The sequence below is a fragment of the Prinia subflava genome, chromosome 13, assembly GCF_021018805.1.
Source record: "Prinia subflava isolate CZ2003 ecotype Zambia chromosome 13, Cam_Psub_1.2, whole genome shotgun sequence".
Classification (NCBI taxonomy): Eukaryota; Metazoa; Chordata; class Aves; order Passeriformes; family Cisticolidae; genus Prinia; species Prinia subflava.
The window spans coordinates 7,022,501-7,050,181 of NC_086259.1; the positions used below are offsets into that span (position 1 = coordinate 7,022,501).

The following is a 27,681-nucleotide window of genomic DNA, read 5'->3' on the forward strand; positions in this document are numbered from 1 at the left end:
TAAAAGCCTTTGTGAAGAAGTAAGCTGATTTTCTATTTTAAAATTCCTTTCTGCAATCATTAAAGCAATACAGAAGAAGATGTCTCATACAATACTATGAAGGAGGCAAAGAGATCATCTCTAACACAGGGTCATCAAAGTCACACTGCAAGAAACTTTTTTAAGCTAGCTCCTGCCTCAGCACAGCTTCTCTCCATTAATGATACTCACGTGAACACCAGCACTGCAGCACATGAAATACCTCACACACCCTCATTATTTATTTTCACAGGATACAAGTTTAGCAAAGCACCCTGCTCTTCCCACTCTACAGAGGGAAGACAACCACAAAATATTCCAGTTTAAAAATTATTTTCAGAGTATTTCTAAATATTTTTATTCTTAACTCTCTTTCTGCCTGTTAATTTTAGTATTTAATCAAGTATCTCACCAGTCTTGGGGCTAATCCTAGAAAGTTTTAAGTGCATCCACAGCTACTCCCATACGGTTTTCTGGCAATGTATACAGTTGTAAATGTTTCAGAGATTGCATGTCTTATGATAGGCCTGTCAGATAAGGATTTGTGAGACTATAATAATAACCACAAAATTATTACAAAATGCATCTAAGTAGACAAAATGAGTTTGTACCCATACTTAAAAATTAAACCTACTTACTGACTCACTTCTACAAACAGGCTCTTATCCTTCCTCCCCTCCACACACACAGGAGAGGGAATTATGCATGAAACAGTCAAGGCAAAACACAGCTACCACCAAGTGTGTGAGATTACTCTCACAGTTTTATAATATTCAGTATTGTATGCTTTTTTCCCTGTTGATATTTCACACTGTCTCAAGTACAATTGCTTAAAAAAATGTATTACTTGCAGTAAATAGTTTAGAAAGAAATTTATGCATTTTGGAAAAGACTACTCAAGCAAAGTCCATCCTTTCCCACACGGAGTACAAAGACAAAGCTCAGACTTTTAGGGTATTTCAAATGCATTAGCCTTTAAACCACACAGCAAGCTATGTGTCAAATGTGCAGTCATTCTCCATTCCTCAGGCTGTTTCTAAGAAATAGCTTCAGATTCTTCTCTGAAAAAAGCCCTGCATTTGCACTGCCTTCTAGATGAAATACCACTTCCAAAAAAGTATGTGATGTCTCAAGCCGTGCCAACACAGACCCAGCAGAGGACACAGCCCCTTCCACATGCAATCAGGTCCTGCTCCCCTTACATGACTCCTTCATCCTCCATCTGACAGAGCAGCTTTTATTATTCAGATCAACAGCACCCACAGCATTTTTGGTATCTAACACACCCTCCAAAGTCCAAACAAAAGAGAGGTGGTGATAGTTTTTCTACGAAATGCTTCTATCCATGCCTTCAGCTCTTGAACGTATTTTCAGTATTCATAAGCATATACATAATTGGGAGCAATTTTCCTCTGATTTTTATTTTACATTCATAGTAAACATGATGCTCAGCTGTTTCTTCACCACCACAAGTGTCTCACTCCTTGCCTGCATATCTAAATACTGGTCAGCAACCACCTAGGTGACGCTGCTGCCGGAGCACCAGGCTGCGATGCTGCTTCCCGGAGGGTGCCTGCCGGCTTGCTCCGTTAGGTGAGGACACCGAGCAGTTACACAGTATTCTAGTTTAAAATGCTGTACAAGCATTAACTAATCTGCCCAGTGCCCTGCGAGGGAGGTGAGTATAACTCTCTCCTATTTCACAGATGAAGAAACAGACAGTTTAAGTGATTTGCCCCAGGCCACACAGCGCGGCAGCGGACAGCTGGGATTACCGCGATGCTCCGGGCCCGTGTCCCCAGCCAGCCTGTTGGGCTGCTCACACCTCCCCTGTCACAGGAACACCAAGGCTCCTGCCTGGCCAAAGCACAGACCTCCTCTAGGTCAGGCCCCTCAGCAAAGATGGGGTCTCCTGGAAAAAGGCTCCTGCACCTAAACACAGGGCAAGCTCAGGGTCTTGTGTTTGGAACTCACCACTGCGCACTCTGAAAGTCTCCAGTGGAATTCACTGGATTTTGAAACGCACAGAAACTAGCAAGGAACAAGTCACTAAAAACTACAGGGGTTTTTATTAATTGAGACCCCCATAAAATACTGGTAGAGTAAGAGAGGCTCCACAGTCTCCTCCTCTTACTACCCCGTGGTTTAAGCTTCTTAGAGCCTTTTAAGACGGATTGAACCAGAGGCTGTTGTCCAACTTTGTCACATTCAATAATCTAAGCAAAGTCTGACATGGCTTTCAGGTGAACCCGTGTAGTTCCTATTTACATGTCTCAGCTAAACTACTTGGAAAGATAGTTCAGTGCCACAGCCCCTCAGAGCCTCTAGGACTGCTCTCCTGGACTACCAAAATGAAAAGGGATTCGAACCAGGAATCATGATAAGTAGATTTCCTCTGCACAGCAGCCTTTCATATTTACAGACAGCAAGGTTTCTTTACATTTAGATCATTCTTTCACAGCTCCTTTATTAGTCTGAAAGGACTTGACTGGATTTCCTTACACCATGATTAGTCATTTTTAAGAAGCAGTCCTCTGCTTGCTACAAATACAGTGGTAGAGGAAAAAAATAATTGGGGAACACATTTCATACTGTTGAAATGAAGTCCAGCGAAGCCAGATCTTACACGACATGACAACATACTAATGCCAAACTGACACAAATTCTCATCTATGCGTTTTGGCTTTAATGGGTTAATTAGCTTGGCTGGATACAAATTTTAATTATCTGAGTTTGACATTAATGTCCTTGGAGTGTTGTCTATAAGGATTTGGGGAATCATAGACATTATTTTAGTTACTTCTGGAAACTGTGTGTTACTCTGGGATTTAAATAGTAAGAACAGACAAGAATAGTGAGAACAGGTTGATCTATTTTGAAAAGTCAGACTTTGTGAAACAGGACAAACTGAAACAAAGCTGAAGCCCAATGTACCTGGTCTTCAGGGGAGTCTTATGGATATAACACAGGAAATAATTTCCTTTGAGGATAGGTGACAGGACAGAAATTTTAGACTAAGTGTAACAAAGAATTCTGATTGCAATTAAGATTTAGAGTAAAGATCTTGCTGCCTAACACTGTTTCTCATGTGGAAGATAACCAGTCTTAAACACACAGTTATTTATACACAGAGTGCTGATGAAGGCCAGGAACAACCACCTACCCAATTACTGAGAGTGGCTCAGTTCCTCCAGAGCGAGAACCAGGAGATACAGCCTGAAGACAGAACCTCAGTAATTCATACTCTCGCCATGGAAATTACGGGGTTTTTACATGCATTACTTATTTTCTTACTTTTTAGGGTCTACATAAGTAATCAATCACTGAAGGATTTTTGAATGTATTTTCAATAAGTATGTATTCAATCAGGAACAGAATTTTTTGTAGCCAATATTTTCCAACCAACTATCACTTGAAACAAGTAAGAAAAAAACCCCAGTATCTACTAGAAGCTTCTTAAAACACCCTTCTCTTGTCTTCTATTCTTTCCTATTCATTTTTCTAGAAATGGATTTAAGAATGAAAAGAGAATCCTGATGACTTTTTGTATATATGGATTTAAGCTCTCTTTTTGCTTGCAACAAGACATGTAAATTCATTCCTTACGAAAGCAATTGCACCAGTTCTTTAAAATGCAATGCAACCCTTTGTGCAGTAGCTTTTCACCCTTTAAAGACAATCTTCATTCTGTTTTCCATGTTCCCTTGGTACCAAAACCAAAGTCATTTGGATTTTCTTCTATAAAAATTTGTACAGGCAATTTGGTTTTAGGAACACTAAGTAAATGCAATGCATTTCTCTTTTAGGTTCACACACCTAAGTAATTGCTAGAATTATCTGAATACATTTAAATTCTTCCTAAATGAAGGAGGGTGGCATTCAGACAACTCCTCTGTTGCGCAGTAAGAATCATAAAAAAGGTAAGGGCTTATTTGAATCACAGTATGTAACTTACAAAAAGGAGTCTATTCTCCTTACTTTGTTCCAGTGTGTTCTGGTTAAAATACCCAGACTGTGGTCCTGTGAGAAGCCAAACACCTCCTGGGAACTGCAGACCAGATTTAGAGCACTTAGCACTGCATCGAATCAGCTCCTAACTTAACAAGGGTAAGGAAGGAACTGAGGGAGGTTAGCAAACTAAGAAGTGACAATCGCAAAAAACAGTAAAAAAAAGTTTAAAAGCACAACGGAACAGAATTCTCTGCTGCGTAGAAAAAGAGCAGAAAAATGTATTTTTTTTAATACAAAAAGAAGCAAAAGCTGAATCTTTTTGCAGCATTGCCTACACGTTTTGTTCTTAACCCCAAAAATTGTGAGTAGACAAGTTAGTGTTACATTATTTAGAGTATCAGGGAAGATATTTTTACCCTTGGATAAAACATTAAAACCTCTAAAGGCCTCACTCATTCACAAATGGCAAATGGAAAGCCTTCCTATCATGTATTTTGGAGACAAAACCTTTTTTTCTGGAAATGCTGATAAGGAACAAATTCAAACTGGTCCTCATCCACCCGGATCATCTCGTTAAAACAATGGTATCTTTTAACGCTGTATCCTGAGCTATCGGTCAATTTTGATTGACACAAATATTTGTATTAGGGGTTACACACTGCAATTTACAATTGGGGACTATCACAATACTGTATGTTAATGTAATCAGTATTTTCATTTCATGAATTCATTTGCAGCATGACACTGCAAGGGTATTCTTACATATACTGAAGACACAATTGCTAAGTAGTTCAACAATTTTCCTTTAAGTGGGATTTTTTTTTATCTGATAAATTTTTAACACAATAAAACCACTCCTAGTTCTGTGTGCATGTTTTAATTTCCCACCTTTTAAAATGTTTAGACACTTGGAATACCTAGCATACTGAATTAATCCACAAATATTTACAAGAAAAATCTATTTAATTTCTTTCTATAGTAACTACCACAGGGACTATTGTAATGAAAAATTTCCCATCTTAAAGAATTAATGCGATTACTGATATAGAGAAGAAATGTAATTTATATCATCACAAACACGTAAAAGATATAATCCCATATTCACAAAAAGAATCTTTATTCCCTCTTTGAATTCTGAGACAATACAGTCTTGCCTTGAGGAGAAGAGAAATATTATGAAGTACCTTAAGCAAGATAATTGTAGGAGAAAAAAAGTACAATTGCATTATTGTTGTGCTAAACTGTGACATACTTAAAAAGCTAATTTCTTTTATTTTAATGGAATTTGGTGTGCATATCCTTTAATCTACTTCAGTATTTCTTCACATTTTTACACACAAACACATGTGTGAAGTGTTTCCCATTATCTGTATTACCTGGTTTAATGAACTGCAATGAATTTAAAACAATTAAAAATATACTTGGCAATTCTATAAACTTCACTCTATTTATTAACTATTTTGGAACTAACTAAATATCTAGAATGTCACAAAAATGCACTGCAAAATAAAGACTTACTGCAACTCAAATATTATTCAAGAAGACACAATCAATATTTGATGAAAAAGTAACATTTGACATGAGTTGACTGTCCCAAATTTTACCAAATACATTTCAACCAATCACAGAGTTGAACAATTTGCATCTAAATCAAAAGCTAAGCAAACAGAAATGTATCCCCAAAATAGGGCTTTCTACAGCTATGTCAGCTAAAGTGCATTTAAAATTCAGTACAGTCACCCTTCAATTATTCCCTTCAATTAAATAAATTTTAACCAAGAAATTAATCTACTGTGGCTGGGCATTTCTCTATTCCACAGAAGCAAACATATTTTCACTCATTCTCCTTTAAAAAGCAAATTTAACAAAACTAGTAAGACAAAAAGGATGACCTAATTAGCACTAAGTAATATTTAAAGCTTTTATATATAGTACACTCTTATTGCTACCCCTAACTTCCAAGGCTTTATACTCACTGATATTGTTTGATTTATCTGACAGCAGTGCTGCTAAAGCATGGAAATTCACATCCTTCATTCTTGTGTGCACCCAACAAACACAGAAGGAGTAAAACTGTGAGGAAAATGTCCTGTGAGCTTTGACTAAATTACCTGTTAGCCATTGGGGTGCTCGAAGGCCAGCAGGGACAGCCCTGGTGACCAGAGGTCTCCAACACATGAGCCAAGAAGGAAAACTCCCCAGAGCCAGCAAGGAAGAACACTCAAAACTGTTCTAGGAATCGCTAACCCTTTTCTAGCCAACAGACAGTCCCCTAGAAAACTTGAACCCTGAACAGAGGCTCTCCCACTCCTCAGCATTCAGCAGTGAGACACAAGAGATGACATGTAATGAAAATGTCTTGTATTTATTTCCTCATAGTCCTAACTCCTGTTAAAGCACTGAATTACTAATTAAGTCTGTTTCAGTTATCTGTACAGATCTGACCAGCTAGTTATGAAAAAAACACCCAGCTAAATTAAACAGAGTAATATTGGATAAAAAATGTAGGTCACTGAAGAAACAAACCATCAACAAATACAGCCAGGTTTATTTCAGCGTGAGCCTCTCTTTGCTCTGTTCAGACCCCAATTCCTACATATCAAAGCCTTTAAGCACACACTGGCCTTAAACACATGCTTAAAAAAGCTTTGTCCCGTTAGGACCTTCTGCCTGGCACGCAGGACGATGGGGACTGCTGGCACTGTAATCCCCTGCAGTGAGCCTGCCCTCCTTTCCAGCCTGTGTGACCTACTCTTGGAATTTATGTCCAAAACAAAAAGATTATGCACGAAAAATCAAATCACGTTGTGTCAATGTGATGATAATGCCCAACACACACCAGCCTGTAAACTTCACTCCCAAAAAGCCACTGAAAGCAGAAGTCACACCTATGAAAGTAACTACAGTGCAATAAACAAAACAGGCTTTAATAATTGCAAACAATTTGTGCCACAAGCAGCCAATTCCTATTACGTAGCAATGGCCTACATGTTCACATACATAACTTTTTTCCTTAGAACAAACTAATAAAATCTCCACTATTCTTCTCTAAGTTGCATTCATTCAGCATGAAAATGGTTTAAAGAGTTAAATCAGTTGTATTTTTTAAGGGAGAAAAGTGTATCTAGGAAAGAAGTAACCTTTTTTCAGAATCGTATGTACTAATATGTTTTGTACCTTCTAAAACTGAGAACAGTCCTTAAAAAAAAGTTTTTAGTTAATACCAGTGTTTTGGAGCCTCCCACTGGCAGCCATCACACAGCTGAAGTATCAGCTGAATGGAGGGTTTATATCCAGCATCAATGACTACTTTGCTTTGAAGGAAATTAGTATTTCTGAGTTCGTATTTTAAATGCAATTTAAAAGATCATAAAGGAAAGAATTCAGCATTTATTGTGTGTCTCCCAGCAGACTACTTAATGTTCAAACATCCACGATGCAAAGGTCAAATGATTTCACTGAATGTAACCGTGACAAAAGTATTCTGCAGCACCGAAAAAAATATCAGATGATCAAGGAAAAAGATCTGGACCCGAGATCTCACAAGAGTCACAATAAATAATGTAGATTCAGTTCAATAAGAAAGAAAATTGCCAAGTTGTGTCAGGAGAACCAGATTAAGAAAGATAATAGGTAAAACACAAATTACATACTTTTGGCAATGCTCTTCATAAAGGAGTATTTTAAAGTAATACAGCAAATGAATTGTTATAAAAAAATCCTCAACCCTTTTTACATAAATACTGCCTGCACAGAATTGGGAAAAAAGCTTATTCAGATGGGGAACCTCTGGGGTGTTCTGCTGCAGGCAGCAACATGGATAGCTGCAGTCAAACAAAAATCCAGTGTAAATAGTTGTGGTAGGTGCAATATACACAGGGCAAAGCTGCAGTGAGCGCCCACTGAGGAACAGGACAGGTTACAGGTAAAGCAGTGTGAAAAAAATCAACTCAAATGCTTGTCTGAAGCAAACAATGAAGGCTAATAGGCACCGATTTATTTTCCATTTCGTTGTGCTTTTTCTTCCTTGACATTTACATCAAATATTTTAGGTTCTTCTTCTTTCTAACATAAAGAAATTCCAAAGTGCACCATGCACAGCTCTTGCTCTGGTCCTGGCTGTTGATCAAAGCCAATATCTCAACAGCAGCTACCAAGAGCTGGAACCCAACCCAGGAACTGCCTCTGTGCCTCTGTGATGTGCTCCTGTGTGAGATGAACCTGGTGGTGATCAGCTGCACTGGAACTGGGGAGATCCAGCAGATCACTCCAGAGGAACATCAACGGCACGAGGCAGAAATGCAGCTGAGCAGCAAGTATAAAAACCAACAAGCAGGAGGAAAACGTGTAGAGAGAGGGGAAAAAATGGAAAACTACATGGCCGAAAAAAATAAAAACAAACCAGAAGAAAACAACAACAACCAAACACAGGATAAGGCAGCATAGAAATAACAAACAAGCGAACAAAATATAGGGACTAAGGTAACTAAGAGCAAAAGCACAAGGCAGTGTCCACTTGTCCACTTTCTGGAAGAGAACACAGCATTTGTCACATCAAAAAAAAGTGAAAGGGGCTTTTTAGATTGGTTTCTTTTTCTGATTAGACATATCCAACCAAGTCTCAAGCAAGGATGGAAGATAAGGTGCTAAACTAATATTACATCTAAATGGGACTTCTGTTTGTGAGCTCACAAAAAGGAAAGAAAGAGAACAGCATAGATATCACTAATTTTACGTATTAATACAAAGGTACATAATTTTAATTATTAAATTATGTTGGGAAACATACATACGTTTTTTTCTGTGCTCAACCAGCTCAATAGCCTGCTTTGCTGAGCATTTTGAAAACCAGCTGTCCCCCAGCAGAACAGTGATCTCATTAGTGTGGACAAGCTTTCCTGGCATGAAGGCAAGAGGACCTAAAGGTACCTGTCAAAGACACAGACATCACTAATGAAAATAAAACTTAGGCAGTCATACATGTCTTAGTTTTTTAAAAGAGTAAAACACAGGTTTTTAAAAAATAAAAATTCTACAGCAGCTACTTAGTGACTAACCCATCATAAATATTCAAATTATCAGATCCATTTGTATTTAGTATTGTACTTACAAAATCTGAAAACTTGTTTTGTGACATAGAACTATAGTACAGCTGAATCCTCACTTGGAAAACAAACTCACTTCATCTGAACATATAAACCTTAATAATATGAATTATTTGAGTTATATGCAGACTATATTCATTTCCTAATAAAAGCCAGATTAGCTCTGCTAAAATTTTTTAAAATACTTAAATAGGTATGATCAACTCAAAGATGAGCTGCTCTTTTCAGAATCTGTCTTGCTAATACTTGCTAAAAGTAAGTGAAATAGTAATTTCTGTGTAATTTCCTACACAGAAACTCCAGTGTAAGACACTGGGGCTCCCAGCAGGACCACAGACAAGTGTTTAGTCTCATTTTGCTGGGTCATTCACCAGGCTGCAAACCTCACCATACCAGGGATGCTCCACAAGCAACTCTCACCCTCTAACTGCTCTCCAGGCACAGGGACAATAGATAAAAGCAGGACATTTCAGGCAGGAGAACATAGCTGACAAACACATTTTAGAACTTTACATCTGCTTCCTAAAATGTGAATCCCCAATTTTAACATGCACTGCAACATCCAGGACACTGGTTTTATCATCTAAGACATCTTCTACTGCCCAAGCTTTAGAGGCAGTGCTTGGGCAAGTCCTCTGGGTGAGCAGGAGCCCTGGCCACCCCTACCCCTGTCCCCTGCAGCAGCCCTGGCATGCTGACCCCCAGGCCCACTGCACCTGCCTGGCTGCCTGTGGGCTTCAATCGTGAAGAAACCAGGAGACAAAAATCAAATTAGATCTAAAATGGAGGTGGCATAAAGATAAGAACCCCATCCACATCAAGCCTCTCTAAGGTAAAAAGAGATCTATCTCAGATGGTTTGTATCAGCTCCCTCTAGTTTATTCTTCTGCCTTCTTCGTCAGCTCCTCAGCACAGGCACTTCCTTTCCCATTTTGTTTGTACTGAAGCAGAGCACTTGGCCTAGTGGATCTGTCCTCCTGGAAAGCAATCTTCCCTCTCTTCCACACCCAGGAGGGTCCCAGTGCTGGGCACAGTTCTCCAGCAGGCAGGACTCTGACATTAGGACTATGCAGAATGTGCTTCTCCTACACGTGTGCTCTCCCTGACTTGGTTTTAAGTAGCAGACTGCATGAATTGCCTGTTCACTCTTCCCCCAAAATGATGAAAGCAAAATTAAAAGCATATGAAAATATTTGGCCAACAGGATAGGAACTGTTTCTATACATTTCAAGTAACAGATGTGAGTTAACATTGCTGCTTCAGCTAAGAATAAGCCCTATCTAGCTTTCTTTCAAAAACAGGGGAGTTTCTATGCTTCAAAAAACACAATCTTTATGCTTTACATCATGTGGCCACACATACACACAAGATAAATGGACTGCACACATAAAATCCAGAGCTGTATCACCAGCACAGCAAAGGGAATACCTCCCTTTTCTCACATAGTGAAGTGTACTCCATGTGGGAAAAGGGAGTCTTACTCTGACTTACTAAAAACCCAACTCTGTATCTGCAAGGAAGGCAGCAGCCAGGCACTGAGTACTGAAATCAGCCACTCAGTTATGTGCAGTACAACTTCCCTGCCTTCAAGGATGTATCTTGAGCAGAACCTGAGAAGGGAAGTGGAAAAAAACAGAAATAGAAGCAAATTTGTTCAAAATTTTGGTAAGTGCAAGCCAACGTGGCAATTTTTACACAGGGAGCCGTGCAGTTGTTAGGGAAGATTCAGAGCACCAGAAAAGATTGCTATGTCAATGGGAAGATTGGTGGAACAAAAATTAGCAGCACCTTTTTATGTAAAAATCAATGTTCTAAGGTTTATTTCCATGAATCAGGAAATACTACAGCCACTTTCTTCTCAGGAAATGACTAAGTACCGTAATTCAGTCATAATTATAGTTTTCTATACAATAGATTTACATATCAAACATGTCAGGTTTTGTGTTAAGCATTTATGTCATCAGCTTTCAGTTGTCAGTAACACTGTAATTTATAATGGATTTCAAAGAAAAGAGAGAGAAACAAAAGCAAAGGTTTAACTATTATCATAATAAATGTAACACTACTAAGTACTGGCAACCTGACTAACACCTCAGCCCCAGTGCAGCAGCCCAGGTTTGAACAGTGTGAGCCCATTTTCTCCTGTGACCATGCACATACCATGATATCGTAGGACAACTTGTCAGGCAATGTCTGGAGCCGCTCCTGAAGAGCCTCATAATCACTCTCCACCTTCTTCCTGTTGACAAATTCAAGTTGATTCAATTTCACAGCTAAAGTAAAGAGTTAATGGTTTTCTGCTAGTAAATCAAAAACACACCAAAGATACAGAAAAATGAACTGTTTTACTCTAACACAGCTGATAGATTAATAACGCATTTATAGAAGACATGGGATGACAAACATAATAGCTAGATTATTTTCTAATAATGTGTATTAAGATAGGTACATGATTATTTTAGATTGTGCATGTTTTGCTCAGAATTAGAATTTTTCATGGTGGAAAGAAGCAGTTCTTTCACTAGGATTTGGAGTATTTCACTCCATGTTCAAGTCCAAGTTATAACACCACCAATATTTAGAAAACGAACTGAAAATCCAGTTTATGCTTTGTAAGAGGCAAATTCTTCACACTATCACTTGTAACAGAGCTCATATATTGACCTTGGTTTGAGCTGACATAAATGAGCAATATTTTAATTAATTCTGATTTTCCCACGAACTTTGTATCCCTATCAAGAGTACACACTCCTGAAAGATGGTTTGACCATCAGGAATCTGTCACATCTTCAAGTCCAGACAAGCATCCCTTCTGATACTTCTCTGTCTAAATTGTAAATAAGGCTCATGCTACATGTTGCTACCCAGGAGAGAGATGGTTTGGTGAACTGGGACAAGGTATTCATTCCCACAGCAGACATCTGGCTTTTCACAGGGCTTTGCAAGATACAGCATTTCAGTGGCTGCAGGGGTTTTACTCTGTGTGCAAAACAAGCAACTAAACTCCCTCTAAAAAAGCCTTCTTTTGTAAAGGCATTCTTAAATTCTTAAATTCTTAAATTTGTCTGGAAAAACTCCTTTAATGGATCCCTGCCATTCTAAAGATGGTCAGAAATCAGTTCCCACATGAAGTAGCTGGCATATAAATGTCAGGTTTGATGATATTGTTTACTTGTACTTCAAAACAATAAACATATATAAGGTAGTAAATTCTGCAATAAAAGGCAGCTGAAAGCACAGAGCAGCACACTTAACAACAGTGACCCCAAGATGCAAATTACAGGTTTTCTGAGGATGATTCAGGAAGGCAATCTATAAATGTGCTGAAAAATGAATGTCATAGTTGATAACACAACTCTCAAAATATTACCATTGATTTTCTTAGATTCATAAGCAGAGTGAAATCTTTTTCAGCATTCATTATGAAAAATTACCTGATACTCTTATGTTTTGACTCATTTACTTCACAGTTAAACTCTGCTGTAACTCTACTTTATACCTATTTTAAGTTGTTGAACTCATCCTGAAAGAAAGAATTTAGGTTTTTATGCCACTTGGACATTAAAACCATATTCCACATAACAGATTTACAAAAGATGCCTGCTGCTGCTTTGGTCTGACAGCAGATTTCTCCCAGACATTTTAGGCAAGTCTTTCTGTCCATTGCCCACATCAGAGTGAAAACATAATTCACTTCCTTCAAAGAGGAAGGACAAACTCATGAATCTTAGCAAAATGCACTGAGATGTTTTGGGGGAGGAAGGAATATAATGAAAACTCGGTGACAACAATAACAATCAATTACTTAATCCTATTTACAGAACCCAGCCTTCGCCTCGGAGAGATCTGGATTTGAGAAATGGACTCCAAGCAGCCACTGAAAAACAAGGCCTGGCACATGTCTCAAACACGGGAAAGGAATCCATGGGAAGAGCCTGGCATGAAAATCCCCCACTCACAGCAGGATTCAACATTCCCATCATTTCATGGCTGAAAATCACTCAACATTTCTTCATTAACCTGAAAAGATGTCCCTGTCTTTAAGGTCTGACTGCTGAATAACCTGATCAGGGTGCAGGAGGGATCACTTGCCACAGAAGCTGTGCTACTTTAGAGACAAAGCATCCTGCTTTTTGTGCTGGGACTGCTGCCCTTTGCTGAGCAAACCTCCACCACGGCAATCTCTAAAAGTGGAGTCACATCCTGAACTGGGCCATGCAGATAAAGAAAATTTACACTGATCCTTTTAAATAATTGGCCTGAAGCAGCATTTCTTAAGGAAGGAGACTCCCTCTTCATGTACAGCTGATGCTGTCACAAGCTCTGGGGTGTGCCAGTGCCACAGCCTGCCACAACAGGCAATGCAGAACCACAGGGAATGGGGAGGAAGGACACTGGACTCCAGCTATGCACATGCCCCTAGAAGGGAAATGCATGTCTAGCTATTAATCCCATACCCAACCCATTATTGGATTCGTGGCTTTAGAAATATACTTCAAAAAGTGCACTGAAAAATGGAAAAGAAAATAATTTAATGGAAATATATTGAAGCTGAGCATTTTAAAATCCTATTGTTATTCACCCCATTCTATTTAACATTCTTCTGTGTCACTGACTACTTAAAAGGTCTTATATGAACAAATTACTCAGTTGAAACAAGAGCACTCAGCTCTTGCACAATCAAGTTTTAAATTAAGAGTACTAAATTTTATTTTTTTATGAAGTAAAGATTGTATGGATGCTATACAAACTGCTTTTCTATATAAAAGAAATCAGTATGTTATTTTTTTATTACAGGTTCTGTCCCCAAAACCCCTGCGTCCATGGAGTCCTTGCCAGAGTTTGCATAAAAGCGAACACAGGAGCAACTCCTCCTTCCACAGCCAACACTCCCAGGCCACTCCACAATCTCAGCCATTGTAAAAAAAAATAATTGTCACAATTTTCTAAACTTAAAAATCTGCTCAGATTTTAGACCTTTCTGCCAAATAGTTCATTTCTGAAAAACACTGTCTCTGAGAGGAAGAATGCACATACAGGATTTCACATGGGAGCCAGCAGGAACAGACACTGCAAAGCTCCTGAGAAAGAGCATGAGCTGGAGATATTCTGCCTGCCTTCACCACAGCAGCACCAGTAGGCACTTCAACATTTCCCTTATTGAAAATTAATGCAGCCTCTGAATTTTAAACATAAATGAAACATATTAGTTTTAGATTATTTTTGTGAGCCAATAGTCAGAATTTAATATGATGATGTGTATAGATTGCCTTGATTTTTTTCCTCTTATCCACTGCTTGCAGCCTATGTGCATTTAAACTAAAAACATTTGATACACACTAAATATAAATTATTTGCTTGGAGATCTTTCAGGCATGAAGAAAAAGCCTCTTAAAATAAATTTAAAATATTATATGCTTGATGGTGTATAACCAAAGGTTTAATCTCACCACTAAAGGGGCAGTTGCTGTGATTCTGCAATAACCCTGCAGACAATAATCAAGACAGCTCCTGTTGTTCTCTCAGTAAAATCATGGTAAACACAGCATGGATATATCGTAATTTGATATCTGTAAGATCAACTGTTATATCTCACAGTAACTCATAACATAAGATTTCATTCACCATTAAACGTACATTTTCCTCAGATGCCATACAAAACTATTATTTACTAGGTATGTTTTCTATTAACCATAGATTGCCAGCAGAGAAAAAAAAATGCCCAGAGATAATTTTTTATATATAATAAACCATTTATTTTAAGTATTAAAAACTAAGCTTTAGCACATTTTTTACTTGGGGGGGAGGGGAAAACAGTGAAATATTACTTTCCACATTGTTTCAGCACATGCAGGGGGGCAAGTGGAATTTCTCTACTTGCTCCATAGTTAGAAAACAACAATAATTCTACCCTGGGAGCACCTTTTCACTATTCAGGCAGATTAAGCATTCATCCAACAAGGTTACCTGGGCAAAAATGACAGATGAGATAGGCTTTTAAAGCAGAAGTATAAACACTGAGGCTCACTGTATCTGTGATTTAATTATACCAGTGAGAAATAAATATATTTTAAGGAGAGTACATTGCAACAACTCTGAGCTATCACTAACTATAATCCCCAAAACACGCTAGCAGGATTTGACTCCCATCAGAATAAACAGCAATACTTTACTAGAACATAACTAGGTTACTTATCAGTATTTTAGACATGTAGACTTTTTTTACTTACCAGTGCTGGATTTTTTCTTTGCAGCCAGTGACCACCTGTCATTAAAACAGATAACTACTCATGAAAAAAACAAGGCTAAGCACACAGCTGCAATGTCAATGCATCAGAAACTAGAACAGGAGCTTTACAGATTTGGTGCTGTCTCTAGCCACATTTTTATTTGTCAGGGCAAAGGCGTGTGAATGGTCGTTCTTAAGCAGCACACTTTATCACAGGCTAATGCAGAGTGATAACCACAGAAAAAAATTACAGCTTTTCACTTCTTATTTTGGTACAATACCTGCTCCATAACTATTACGTGACACACAAGCTGAGATAAGTAGCAGTTTGTGCAATCTGCCGATCTATTTTCAGTGTTACATGTTTGCAGAGTAAGAAAACAACATAAATTATAAAAAGACATCAATGTAACTCCCATACTCAGTCATTAAAAAGCAAAACAAATGAATCTCACAGCATCAAAAACATTTTTCCTCTATCAGTACATCAGCAAATGTTTCCACTGACCACTTTAACTTCAAGCACAAATCAACTTTGTGCTGTGTAAATACATGGATATTTGACAACATGATGGGCTGCTGGCTTGTCTTGTTTCTGGGTCTAAAAAAAGTTTTAATATAAGTATTTCACTTACTTCCTTATGCCACAGGCTTTCCCAAGAGATACAGAAGAATTTACAAAATAAAGTACATTGTTAAAATTAAATACTTTTATCTTTTTAACTGCAATTTTTTAGACTATATTTAGCAAACAGGCAGGATGCTGAAACCTGTGACCTTCTCTGCCACAATTACATGGAGATTTTGTCTTTCAAAACATATTCTGATCTCTGAATAATAGTTACCAAAAATACAACACAAACAATTTCATTCAATTATATGAAATGCAATGAAGCCATGAGGCAGTTAAATATGTCTAGACAGTTTCTCAATATAAGTGTTTTCTAGATTTTTTTTTTACAAATTTCGTTTTTCCTATAGCCAAAATAATGCTAACATTTGAAAGCAATTAATGAGAAAATTTGCAGAGAAAACAATAACATACATTCAAGTACCACTGAAATCACTGGAGCAGATAATTCTTTTTTTTTTCCCCAAACAACAGAATGAAAGACATTTTTTTTTTTCGGTTAGCATATGTGCAGCTTTTGCACAACAGATCTCAGACCCTGCACTTCCTGCTCATGTAGGAGTAAAAAAAAATGGGACTACTTCGTGAGCTAATAATTCTTTAAACAGAGCAAAGTTCTTAAATGAAAAGGATCAGATTTACATCTGTGGTTACGTTATTTCATAATCCATCAGGAAAGTCAGCCAGGTAGCTCATCCCACATAAGCCAAGTTTAAATTTATCATTTGCTTTAAACTCCTACAAATCAAATGCCTAGCAAAATATCTTCCTTAATGTGCAAGCCAACTATTTTTAAGCTTGAGAGTAAATACACAGACTTTTACAAGACTTCAAGACAGAAATCTAATTCCTACTATTCATATGAAGCCCATTTTAAGAGCAAAGTTTCTGCAGAAGACATAAATTGTCTGGTAACAAAGCTAAGGCACACTTGAGCCCATCACTAACAAGTCAAGGAGTCCAAGCCTATTCTATCCACATCCTTCATCCTTTCACATTTGGCAGTGATTGTGAAGTACACAACATAATTTAGCATATAAAAATGTTTATGAAATCCTTTAAGAAAGTTTCAATTTAATTGCCCCATTACAGATGAAGATGGAAAAGACAGGAAGCTTTCCATTCCTAATACATGACTTTCCATGCATGAAGTGAGCTGAAAGCACAAAAAGAAAAGCCCTGCAAACCATAAGAGCAGCATGTTCATTAACCTCTACATGATAATCCTTTCGTAGCTGCATATTAACTAGTTACATATTCATAATCATTTACATTATTTAGAGGACCTTCTATGAAAATTTCCAGGCTATATCCATTAGCCACAATGTTAAAGGTTACAGAAGATAGTCTACTTAATGTTTCCAGGAAGCTTTTTTAATTAGTAAATATGCAAATTTGGCACATATGCTTTTTATGTTTTTAAGAAATAGTCCATCAGTAAAACAGCATAGGGACATATGCTGTTTCCATCATCCTTTATCCTCCTTTAAAAAAATTTTTAAAAAAGAGAGAAAAATCAATAACACCAATCAATTTTAATTTAATTCTTCTTCTTTGATATAATCTCTCTTGAAGGGATACCAAAGGGTGGAACCAACAACAAACCTTTTCATTTCAGTAGCCAGCTAAAATGAGAGCTTTTACAGAAGTGCTAAAATATACCACCTTAAAAATGTTGCAGGCTGCACTTCTGGAACCGAAGTCTATTAAAAGAATAGATAGAATAAATATTGAAAAATAGATGGAGATCAATTATGCATACGACCTTTATTAGGTCAGTCCCACTGTTTGGCTAACAACTGGCTCTTAACACAGCAAAGAAACAAATAGATAAATATATAAACAAATCTTTGATTCTTTGCCTTTAATCAAACACAGGAAAATCATTAGTCTATCTTCCACACATAATTTATATCCAGAGTTACAATTAAAGAACGAAAAACCCTTTTAGGGTAAATAAAATAAATGACCTGCTTGTTTGTTCACTTGAGTTCAATCTACCTGGACAGCTAATGCCACCAAGTATGCCTTACTTTTAAGACATCATAGTGAAGGGGTATCAACAAACTCTGAATTCTGCCCTTTCAGGCATAAAAATGTATGAGTTTGTGAACACACACGGTTATCAGTGGCTTATCTGCATACTAAAATATTTATTAAACTACTCTTGCAGCAGACTTAACATTACCTAATCACAGGTCTGGTTATTAAAACAGGATCCACTGTCAGAAAACATATTCCACAGTCTTAAAAGAAAGCAAATAGGCAAATATCTTATTTCCTTCCTTTCCACCAACAGCAAGTTGTTAAAATGCTGTGCTTCTCATGCCCCTGACATGCCAGAACCACACCTGCGAGCTCCACAAGCAGCCCCTGGGGACAGGAGAGGCCATCCTGCACACCTGTAACCCCAGGTAATTCCTGCTGGATCAAACCCAAACCACTACAGCAGATTATGTGCTCGTTCTGCTCTCACTGCTACGTGCCTGAGCTATTTCTAGGGATGCCAGTGTGATGCTTTTAGGGAATCCCTTGTACAAACAAGGTGTCACAAGCAGAGCACGAGGATCAGCTTTAGACCTGTGATCCTGTCCCAGGTGTCCCCAGCTCCACCGAGCCGGTGTGATCCCAGGGCAGATGCAGGCTAATGACTCCAAATCACCCAGGCAGCTCCTGTCATCCAGCCAAGGACTTCAGCAGCTGACCAAAGACACAGCATTCCACCTGTCTGCAACATTCTCCCTTCCCAGTCTATCTACATGCTACCTTCTCCAGATCTTGCATCCAAGGAGTTCAAAATCTCCTCCATGAACTCAAGTGAGCAGAGATTTGAAAAAGCACTGCACTGATTCTGCAGGAATCTGAGTTAGAACCACTAACTCTGGTCAGGGCTGGGAAGGGAAGCCAGAGCTCTAACTGAGCAGCCAGGCCTCTACAATCACTTCCTTGGCAATGAGGACAGGTGAGAAGGATGCTGTAGTACAAAGCAGATCCTTACCTGTACATGCCATGGGTCTCTAACTTATTCCACATCACCCCTGCAGGTCTTCACCCTCCTGTACAAGGGCACATCTTTCCTGCACCTTATTTTTCCTTATCTGTTAATTCTGCACATGCTCCCATTACCAACAGCTGAATACAATTCTCTGTGGTGCTGCTGATTAATAAAGTGGTGGCACAGAGAGTTCTCCTCTCCATTCCCAGACTACACTGTTTTTTCAGGTACTTCTCCAAGGTGGAGGGCATGCAAGGGAATGTTTCTCCCTACTCAGCAGCTGGCACTGCCTACAGAGGTGCTGGGTTTGGCACACACAGGGCAATCCTCTCCCATCCCTTCTGAACAGCAGTAAGACAAGCTGCAAGTCAGAACCTTATTATGTCTCATCCTGTGAAAAACTCTAAGTAACAGAGCTGGTCCTGGTGTCATCTGCAGGCAGTTTAGGGTACCAATGCTAAACCTGCTCTGTGTGAATCGTGCAGTTATGTTCAAGTCCAGATGTAGAAACTTCTAAGTTTTTAACATGGAAGTTAAATTCAATGAAAATTATGACAATAAAAATGTCACATCAGATTAGGAAGAGGTCCTAAATGAATGAGAGGCCATTTCCACACTTGCAAGTATGAACGTGGAAATGTGAAACACAGCACAAAAGCAAAGTTTTCCTTTAAACAAATTGCAAGTTAGGCACCTAAGAGGCCAAACAAACGTCTGCTGGTTCTACATGCACACTTGAGCTTCAAAACCGTGGCTCACAGTCTGGCTGGTCTTCTGAAATTAGAAGCTAGGGACATAGATCTAATCCCAGCTCTGAGTCTCTTTCTTCTATATGGCCTTGAGCAAATCACAACCTCTCAGTCTACATTTCTTCATCTGCAAAATGGGGATAATAGTATTAACCTACCCACCTCAGAGTGTTTAATGATGATTAATTAATGTGAGAAAAGCACTCTAAAGATGTAAGAGCACTATATAAGTGATAAAGCATTATTTACCACTTGAAAAGTAATCTGAATAAAATCAGATATGCAAGTAATTTGTTTACATGTACCAATAATATAATTTGTGACTATTTAATCTTGAATTAGTCTCACTTTAAACATCCCTTTCAATCACATTTCCAGTTACTTAGGGAGAATGACAGTATGGAATACTTTCTGTGGAAGCAAAGCAAGAAATGAGGTGGTAATTAAAGTAAGGGTCTAATAAAGTCTAAAACCAATGACTTGCCTTCAGGAGACTATCCCTGACATTTGGGATTGTAAAAATATCTCAGTTTCAACCTAGGTCCTGTTGTTCAGAACCTTCCACCAGTGTATGCTGGTTTCCTGAAATGCAGATCCATGTTTGCAAGGCTTGTGATAAATCCAACATCATTTCCACTACTGACACCCTACAGGTGACTCCAACTCTACACAGTTCTAAATGTTAAATATTCCACATTCCAGTATTTACTGCAGTTCATACATGCACATGAGCTGCCTCCATCTGGAAATGTTTGCAGTATCAAAACACTCTACTGCCATGCAATTCATGCATGAGATTTCCCTCTTGTACCCCCAAACACTAAAATTTTACCCATGAAATTACCAGTTCACAATACAACTTTACATTACAGAACAACACTAATGGGTGGTCAAATATTTAATCATCTCTTGGTAACAAGGACGTAACAAGCCACAGAAAAAAATAAACATTTAAAATGAATTTTCACTTCTTCCTCTAGGAAACTAGACAGTACTTGCCTAGAACACAGCAATCACTGATGGAGAAAGACAGAATTAACATTTGTACAATTGTTTTTCCTAGAGCCACATTTTCAATCAAAAAATGAAATAAAACTATTAAAAATTCTTCAGTCTGTTGGCACACTGTATGATCTAATGCAAAAGGAAGAAAGCATTTCTGAGCTCTCATATTCATTTATTAAATCATATTACTCAAAAACACTACATTTCAACAAATTATTAACATAAAACCCCCTTTAGGTGGAAAGTTTTGCCTTTTGAAGAAATGTGTTTGGGAAGAATACTGAAGGAAAAGAGAAAGAAATCTGAAACACAGCAAACATTTCTTCTTAAAGTAAAAAATCTTACTTAGAAATACAGCCACGATTTTTACCTTTCTTTACAAGAAAACAAGTAAAGATCTACTATTTTTGTATTAATTGTGTACACACCTGTGTGTCTTGCAGTTTTGCAGAAAAAAGTAGTACATAACTATTATTTATCAAAAAACAAATACTAAGTTCTGACCAAAATTATTTTGGGGAGCTCAAAAATTCTACACAGCAAAAATCCCAAGGGCAGCAGGAGGATGTCTTCTGCTGAGTGAGTTCCTTTAACTCCAAACCAACTGAAGTGGAGCAAGCGAGGAACACAGAGTAAGATCTCATCCTTCACTGGCAGCAAGCCAGCGTCCATGTCCTGTAACTTCATCTTGAGACAGAGATAAGAACTCAAAGTTAGTATTTCAGCTGAGGTCAGGTAAATATATTTGTGTGGCTGCACTGTTCTCAGGCTCACCCAGGTACCCAGACAGCAGCACACCAGCACAGGAACAGAACTCCCATGATCTAAGCAGCCCAACATCTCAAGCAGGTTTTGCAAGCTTTGATGGAGTTTATGGTGCAACAACTATGCTGCTAGCAAAACCTAGGCTTAACTGGCTTAAAATTGCCATGAGCTGTGACACCTGCCTCACAGACATAGCTGCAGGCCGTGGTTCAGCTTTCAGCTGCAGTCCTCAGTGAACTCAGCACCATCCCTCCTCCCTGGCTCCAGCTACTCAGCTCCACTGTCTCATCCTCCCAACCACCACACGGTCTGCTGACAGACATCTGTAACCACATTAGGGATCTACACTGGATGGAAAATAGTCCAGGAAGGAGAAAAAAAAAAATAAAAGGGCAACAATGAAGTTCGGTTTTAAGCTGGGTCCCAGCCCAGTTCACTGAGCACTGTCACAAATGTGCCACCCTAAAACTGCTAAAGAACTGAAAAAAAGTACACACAAAAAGATTAACAAGTTGCTCAAATTTAAGTCATCTGGACAATTCACATGATCATTAATGAAAATTTTGAGCAAGTGTCTGAGACTGTTGCTGCTGTGCTGCAGCCTATGGTAGCAGACCAGAGGAAGTACAAAAGCAGCACCTGCAGAGTGCAGCAGTGCCCCAATGCCCTCACCACACAAACACCAAGCCTCTGTGACCTGCTGCTCTGAGGGCTGCAAGAGGCACGCTCTGAGCCTGCAGATCCACCTGGAGGCTCACACTAAAACAAAATACAATTTTACAACCTCAAAGGATGAAAGGAGTACTTGAGTCAAGTACTTGATCTGCAGAGATACTGAGCATGATATCCAAATGGCACCCTGGTCACTGCATCTACTCACAGCATCTGCAGACAGCTGTAAGAGCAGTACAGTTCAGTAAACTAAAATTTCAATTTTGTGCATATAATCTCAGCTACATTTTCGTTACCAATGAAGCTGGTCACACACAGGCTTGCCCTCTCCAGAATAAAGGCAATGCTCTTTAAACTCTTTTGTGAATAGTCTCCTTCAATTACCATTTAAAATCTACTGAAGATCTGTAATTTATTTCACAGCGCTTGACACTACATCAACTAGTGGGTACTTAACTCATACTAATAAGAACATGGACAAATATTGACTAAAAAAGTAAAAGTGATGATCAATTAACACTGGAGGAACAATAAGTATTCCATAAAAAGCTTCCAGATAATGACTGAATTAGCCCTTTTACTTGAATGCAGCACATGAAAAAACATTACTGGAACCACTGGACAGGGTGGAGTGTAAGTCATCACAAGTTTCCAAAAAGGTAATTGTCCAGGTACCTTTTAAACAGGAATAGGGCAAATAAAGCTTCATACAGGTTGTTTTTAAAAAGAGGCACATCAAACCATGTTTCAGACACTCTGTTCCCTTTTCTCAGTTATTGTGTAAAATAAAGTCCTGCTGCACTGGTGGCTCATACCTAGGCTTCCTCTGGATTCTGTGCACTTGGACATCAGCTGGAAAAAGTGCAAACCATGGGAGACAATGCACTGGAAAGCACATCTGAGTCTCACCAGTGAGTCCGCAGGCAAGCACTTCCAGATTTCCAGTGGCTCCTGCAGCAGAATCAGATGTACAAGACCCTACTCTGCTTCACTGCTCCTTTTCAGACTGCAGGAACAGCTCTAAAACTGCCAAGCTGCTGATTTCACAGCACAGATAGTACTTGGAAAAGACAAACAGAAGAAGTCAGCCCCAGAAATAAAGCATGTAAGAAGAGAGAACAATTTAAAAGGGTGTAAAAGCTTAGGATTCTGTGATTTGTTTCTCCATAACCCACCTACAAGTTGTTTAATTGTCAAAAAACTTTAAGTACCCAGGATCTTGAAAATCATTTCGAAATTAAAGATCATACAGCTCTACCATTTAAATTCATAAAAATTAAGAATATGTCATAATGCACAAAGGCCAGTGAGCTAGAGTAAGAGCTGCACTCAATCTAGTTGTGCTTTGCTGTCATGATGAGTGACAAGAGAGTCACTTCCTTGTCCTAAATTTTCTGAAAGGAAAATAAAAAACTGTTTGTCAGTGCAATACCAAAAAAACAAAAATCATATTGCCATATTGCCATCTAATACTTGAATCCCTTAGATTCTCCATGCCTGTGTCTGCACTCTGCAAATGTCTCTTGGGTCTAATTGGTTCTGTAATGTCCCCCATTACACGAATCGTCATTGCATTGGCTCAGAAACTATGGAACATATCACCCCACTGTAAATTCACTGTCTACACAAGTCTTTCCAAATCATACACATCTGACTTGTCAACTTCCCATCAGTTAGTAATCCCAACCCAGTTGATCGCAGGAATAAATGTATATCAAATATTATGTTTAAACTCAGGCCCTATAGCATGAGAAACCTCCTATTTAAATATTCATTTGATAATTCCTGTACTAACTTGCAATAGATTTACTGCAGTATTTTCAGCTAACATATATTGCTTTTACAAGTAATCCATGATACATACATTATACTCTTCTTACAGAAATATTCAAAACTTTACGCAGGCATTGTGCTTCCAATGATGGTCTTTATCATGAAAATTACTAGATATTCTTCTATAATTTATCCCCAAGATACACATTCTAAGTCATGTTTTTATACAAAGTGCCTTTAGTAGGAGCACTGAAAATTGCTTTGAACAGTTTGGTCTTACTATCACCACAAATTAACAAGATGAAATCTGTCCAACAGGCAAGCAGTCCTAAACAAGAATTAATTTTGCTTTTCACCAGGGGTCCTAAACCTGGAAGTTACAGCCTCCATCCGATTAAAGACAGAAAGTCATGAAGATCCTTTCAGTATTTTTAAGCAGCAAGGAACCCTCAGTTCATAAGTTCTCCAGGGCAGCTCTTCAGCACTTAAAAGCTCAAACCCATAGCTGAACCAAGCTTGTACAATGGCCTGGTGTTAAAACAACCAACCAAAATTCACTAATGTTATCTTTAATGCTGCACATAGGTACTGCTGTATTCCACAATTTCACTAAAGGTTGCCTTCAGATTAATGGGAATAAATAGGTTTCCTTATACTTAATCAAGCGTCACTGGGACAGCACAATACCCCAGTAATTAAAAGAAATGTATGCCTGCCAGTATATAGAGACATTGTTCTGGCTAAGTAACTTTACTATTTTCTACAACCCTCATACCACAATTACTAGTTTACTGAAGTACTAATTCTGTTCATCTTTCTGCTGAGACAAAACAGGAGCCTTCAACTTCAGTGATTTTGTGGGAGAAATACGAATCTCTGAGACGAGGCAGCTGAAATGAAAAGACCTCCTCCATCTTAAAATACAATATTTTTGTAACTGAAAACACTGTTGTAATCCAATTATATATATTCATTGCATAGAGGGAAAGTCTACTATATCTTCATCACGACACTCCATTGTAACCAAGATATGTAGTTCTTTAGTATAACTTCATATTGAAGCTGAAGTGTTCCATTTTTTTCAGCCAATTTGCAGAAATTATGTAAAGTTTTCCTATGATAAAATATAACTTCGGTACATCAGCCTAACAGAGGCTTAATTAATGGTCTCCTGGGCCTCTTTTCCACTGGAGCAGATCTGTTTAAGAAGAGTCTTAAACTTGCTTACAGAGGGGTCTTACCATGAACTGGGAATAATTCTCTGTGGCTATGGCAGACATGTGCTTACACATTAGGCCTGACACTAATGTACCAGGTAAATTATTCCTCACCAGATTCCACCACCTTGAAAATTAACCGAAGGAGCCCAAGCAGGCGAGTTCCCATCACCAATTATTGGCACAATGGGTTCCAATGCAAGCAGAACAGATGGTGCAGAGGATTCCAGGAGACCCTCTTACTGCTCATCCTCATACACGGTCACTTGGCTACACAGGTCTTTTACTAATGATCTAATGGGTATTCAGAAGTATTTGCATTTGTGCACACAGTATTCCAGACAAGGCACATTTTTATACCACACAGGCGTTATTTGTTCTCAACTAAACCAGCATGTGACAAAATACAGGCTGGAGATAAACTCTTCCATTGTAACTGAGGAACTCTGATGTGCATCTTACTATCTGCTTAAAAAAATTTAAATCACATGAGCAGAAAAAGTGAAAGGTCTGCAGACTGGGGAAATGTATTTGTGTCAATAACACCCTGCACACGACCACAAGTTATTTCCACAGGGACTCCTGCACCCACACAGAGAGCTCACTGCAAGGCTGGAATCTACAAACCCCAAATCGCACTCCTTAAGTTTTCAGGACCAACTTGAGTTAGATCATAAGTGTAATCTACAGAAGAATTATCCTGAGTTTTGTGATATGGTCTCAGGTGGAACCAGCCTCTGAACTCTTGGGAACAATTTCTGTGGAAAAATATGGTTCTTTGAAACCACTTCAGATATAACCAATGATTCTTAAGGCAAGTCTTGAACAACTCAGTTTCGACACACGGTCTCCTCCAGCTGGCCCAGGAGCACGCTGGCCCGGGGATGACGCAGGTCAGGCACGGCTGGGCCCAGCGCGGGCGGTTTTGAAGGCGTGACTGTCCCGGAGGCCGCAAAAATCACGGGAAGGCGTGAGGAGGATAAAAACACGCGGTCATGGGCGCGCTGGTGCCCACGGCAGCCTGGGGCAGCAGCGGCGAGGGGAGTGCGGGAAGGGCCTTCCCTCCTGCCGCCTCCTGAGCCCTGTGTCCCGGGAGCTCTGTCCCGGGGGGCTCTGTCCCGGGAGCTGTGTCTCGGAAGCTGTGTCCCGGAGGGCTCTGTCCCGGAGGGCTCTGTCCCGGGCCCTGTGTACGGTCCCTGTGTCCCGGGCCCCTGCCCCAGGAGCTCTGCCCCAGGGGCTCTGTCCCGGGCCCTGTGTCCCGGGAGCTGTGTCTCGGGAGCTCTGCCCCAGGCCCTGTGTCCCGGGCCGCCCTGTCCCAGGGGCTCTGTCCCGGGGGTCCCGGGGGTCCCCAGGTGCCCCGGCCCGCCTCGCCCGCCGCCCGTGACGTCACTGGGCCACGTGCCCTCCCCGCCCCGGGCCTCGGGCCCGGCCCGCGCCCCCCGCGCCCCCGGCCCGTTCCCGGTGCCCTCTTTACCTTCTCGTGCTCCCGGCGGAGCCGCCCCACCAGCGCGGGGCTCAGCGCCGAGGCGCCGCCGCCGCCGGGGGCTTCCATGCGGGCCGGGCCGCGCCGGCGGTCTCCGGGGGCGCGGGGAAAGGGAGGGGAGGGAAAGCGGCCGGTCTGGGCCGATCTCCTCAGCAGGGCGAATGAGTCCTATAGAAATGTTTGTGCAGGGCGAAGCGCCGGCTCCAGAGCCGCATCCACGCGGGGGCCGCCGCCGCCTGGGCCCGGGGCGCCGCCGCTGCCGGGGGAAGAAGCATCTCAGTGTCGCATTCTGGGCCGCGCCGCCGCCGCCTGGGCCCGGCTCCCGCTGCGCCGGGGGAGAGGCGGCCGAGGGTGCCGGCGCTGGCTCCGGCCGCGCCGCCGCCCGCCCGCCTGCTGCACTCTGGGTACGCGGCCGGGCCCGCGGGAGGCACCCGGCTGCGAGCCGCGAGAGGCGGGCGCAACACACCCCCTGCCCGGCCCGGCCCGGCCCCCGCGCCCAGGTCCGGCACCCCGGGCCGCCGCGGTGCCCCCGCTGCTCCGGAGCGCGGGCCCCGGGAGCCAAGGCCGCGGCGCCCGAAAGCGCAGCAGCGGCTGTGAGGCGCTCGGATGGGCCTGCACCGATCGCGGGTCCACGCACGGACAGAGCGGTGTGTCCTTTGTAAGTGCGAGGTGCTGTCACAGCCGCTGCCCTCGGGATGCCGGCTCTGGAGGGTGTGTGCACCGGCACGGCGGCTGGCAGTGAACAATCATAGAATCATAGAAAGGATCTTAAAGATAGAATAGAATCGTCACGATTAGAGGAGATTTTGAGATCACCCAGTCCAATCAGCTGAAGTACTACCCGTGTTAACTTCTAAACCACATTGACCAGCAGACACCTCTTAAATACCTCCAGGGATGGTGAATCCATCACATCTCTGGGCAGCCCATTCCAATGCCTGACCACCCAAACTGTGAAAAAACTTTTTTACGTCTCTAATCCAAATCCCCATATCTCCCCTGCCATGAGCAAGGACACCTTGTGCTAGACCAGGTTGCTCCAAGCCCCATCCAACCTGGCCTCGAACACTTATGGGCCATTCATAATC

At 40.4% G+C, this 27,681-nt stretch overlaps 1 protein-coding gene across 1 annotated transcript in view; it reads right to left on the reverse strand.

The window, feature by feature from the left end:
- The window catches only part of URI1 (URI1 prefoldin like chaperone), a 41,132-nt gene extending 14,104 nt beyond the window's left edge, over positions 1-27,028 (reverse strand). The window contains exons 1-4 of the mRNA XM_063410606.1: positions 26,585-27,028; positions 15,305-15,339; positions 11,235-11,313; positions 8,763-8,898 (exon numbers count right to left, since the gene is read on the reverse strand). Coding sequence (XP_063266676.1) covers positions 8,763-8,898; positions 11,235-11,313; positions 15,305-15,339; positions 26,585-26,662 — 328 coding nt within the window. The 5' untranslated portion in view covers positions 26,663-27,028. The remainder of the gene's footprint in view (positions 1-8,762; positions 8,899-11,234; positions 11,314-15,304; positions 15,340-26,584) is intronic.
- Between the last annotated feature and the right edge of the window lie 653 nt (positions 27,029-27,681).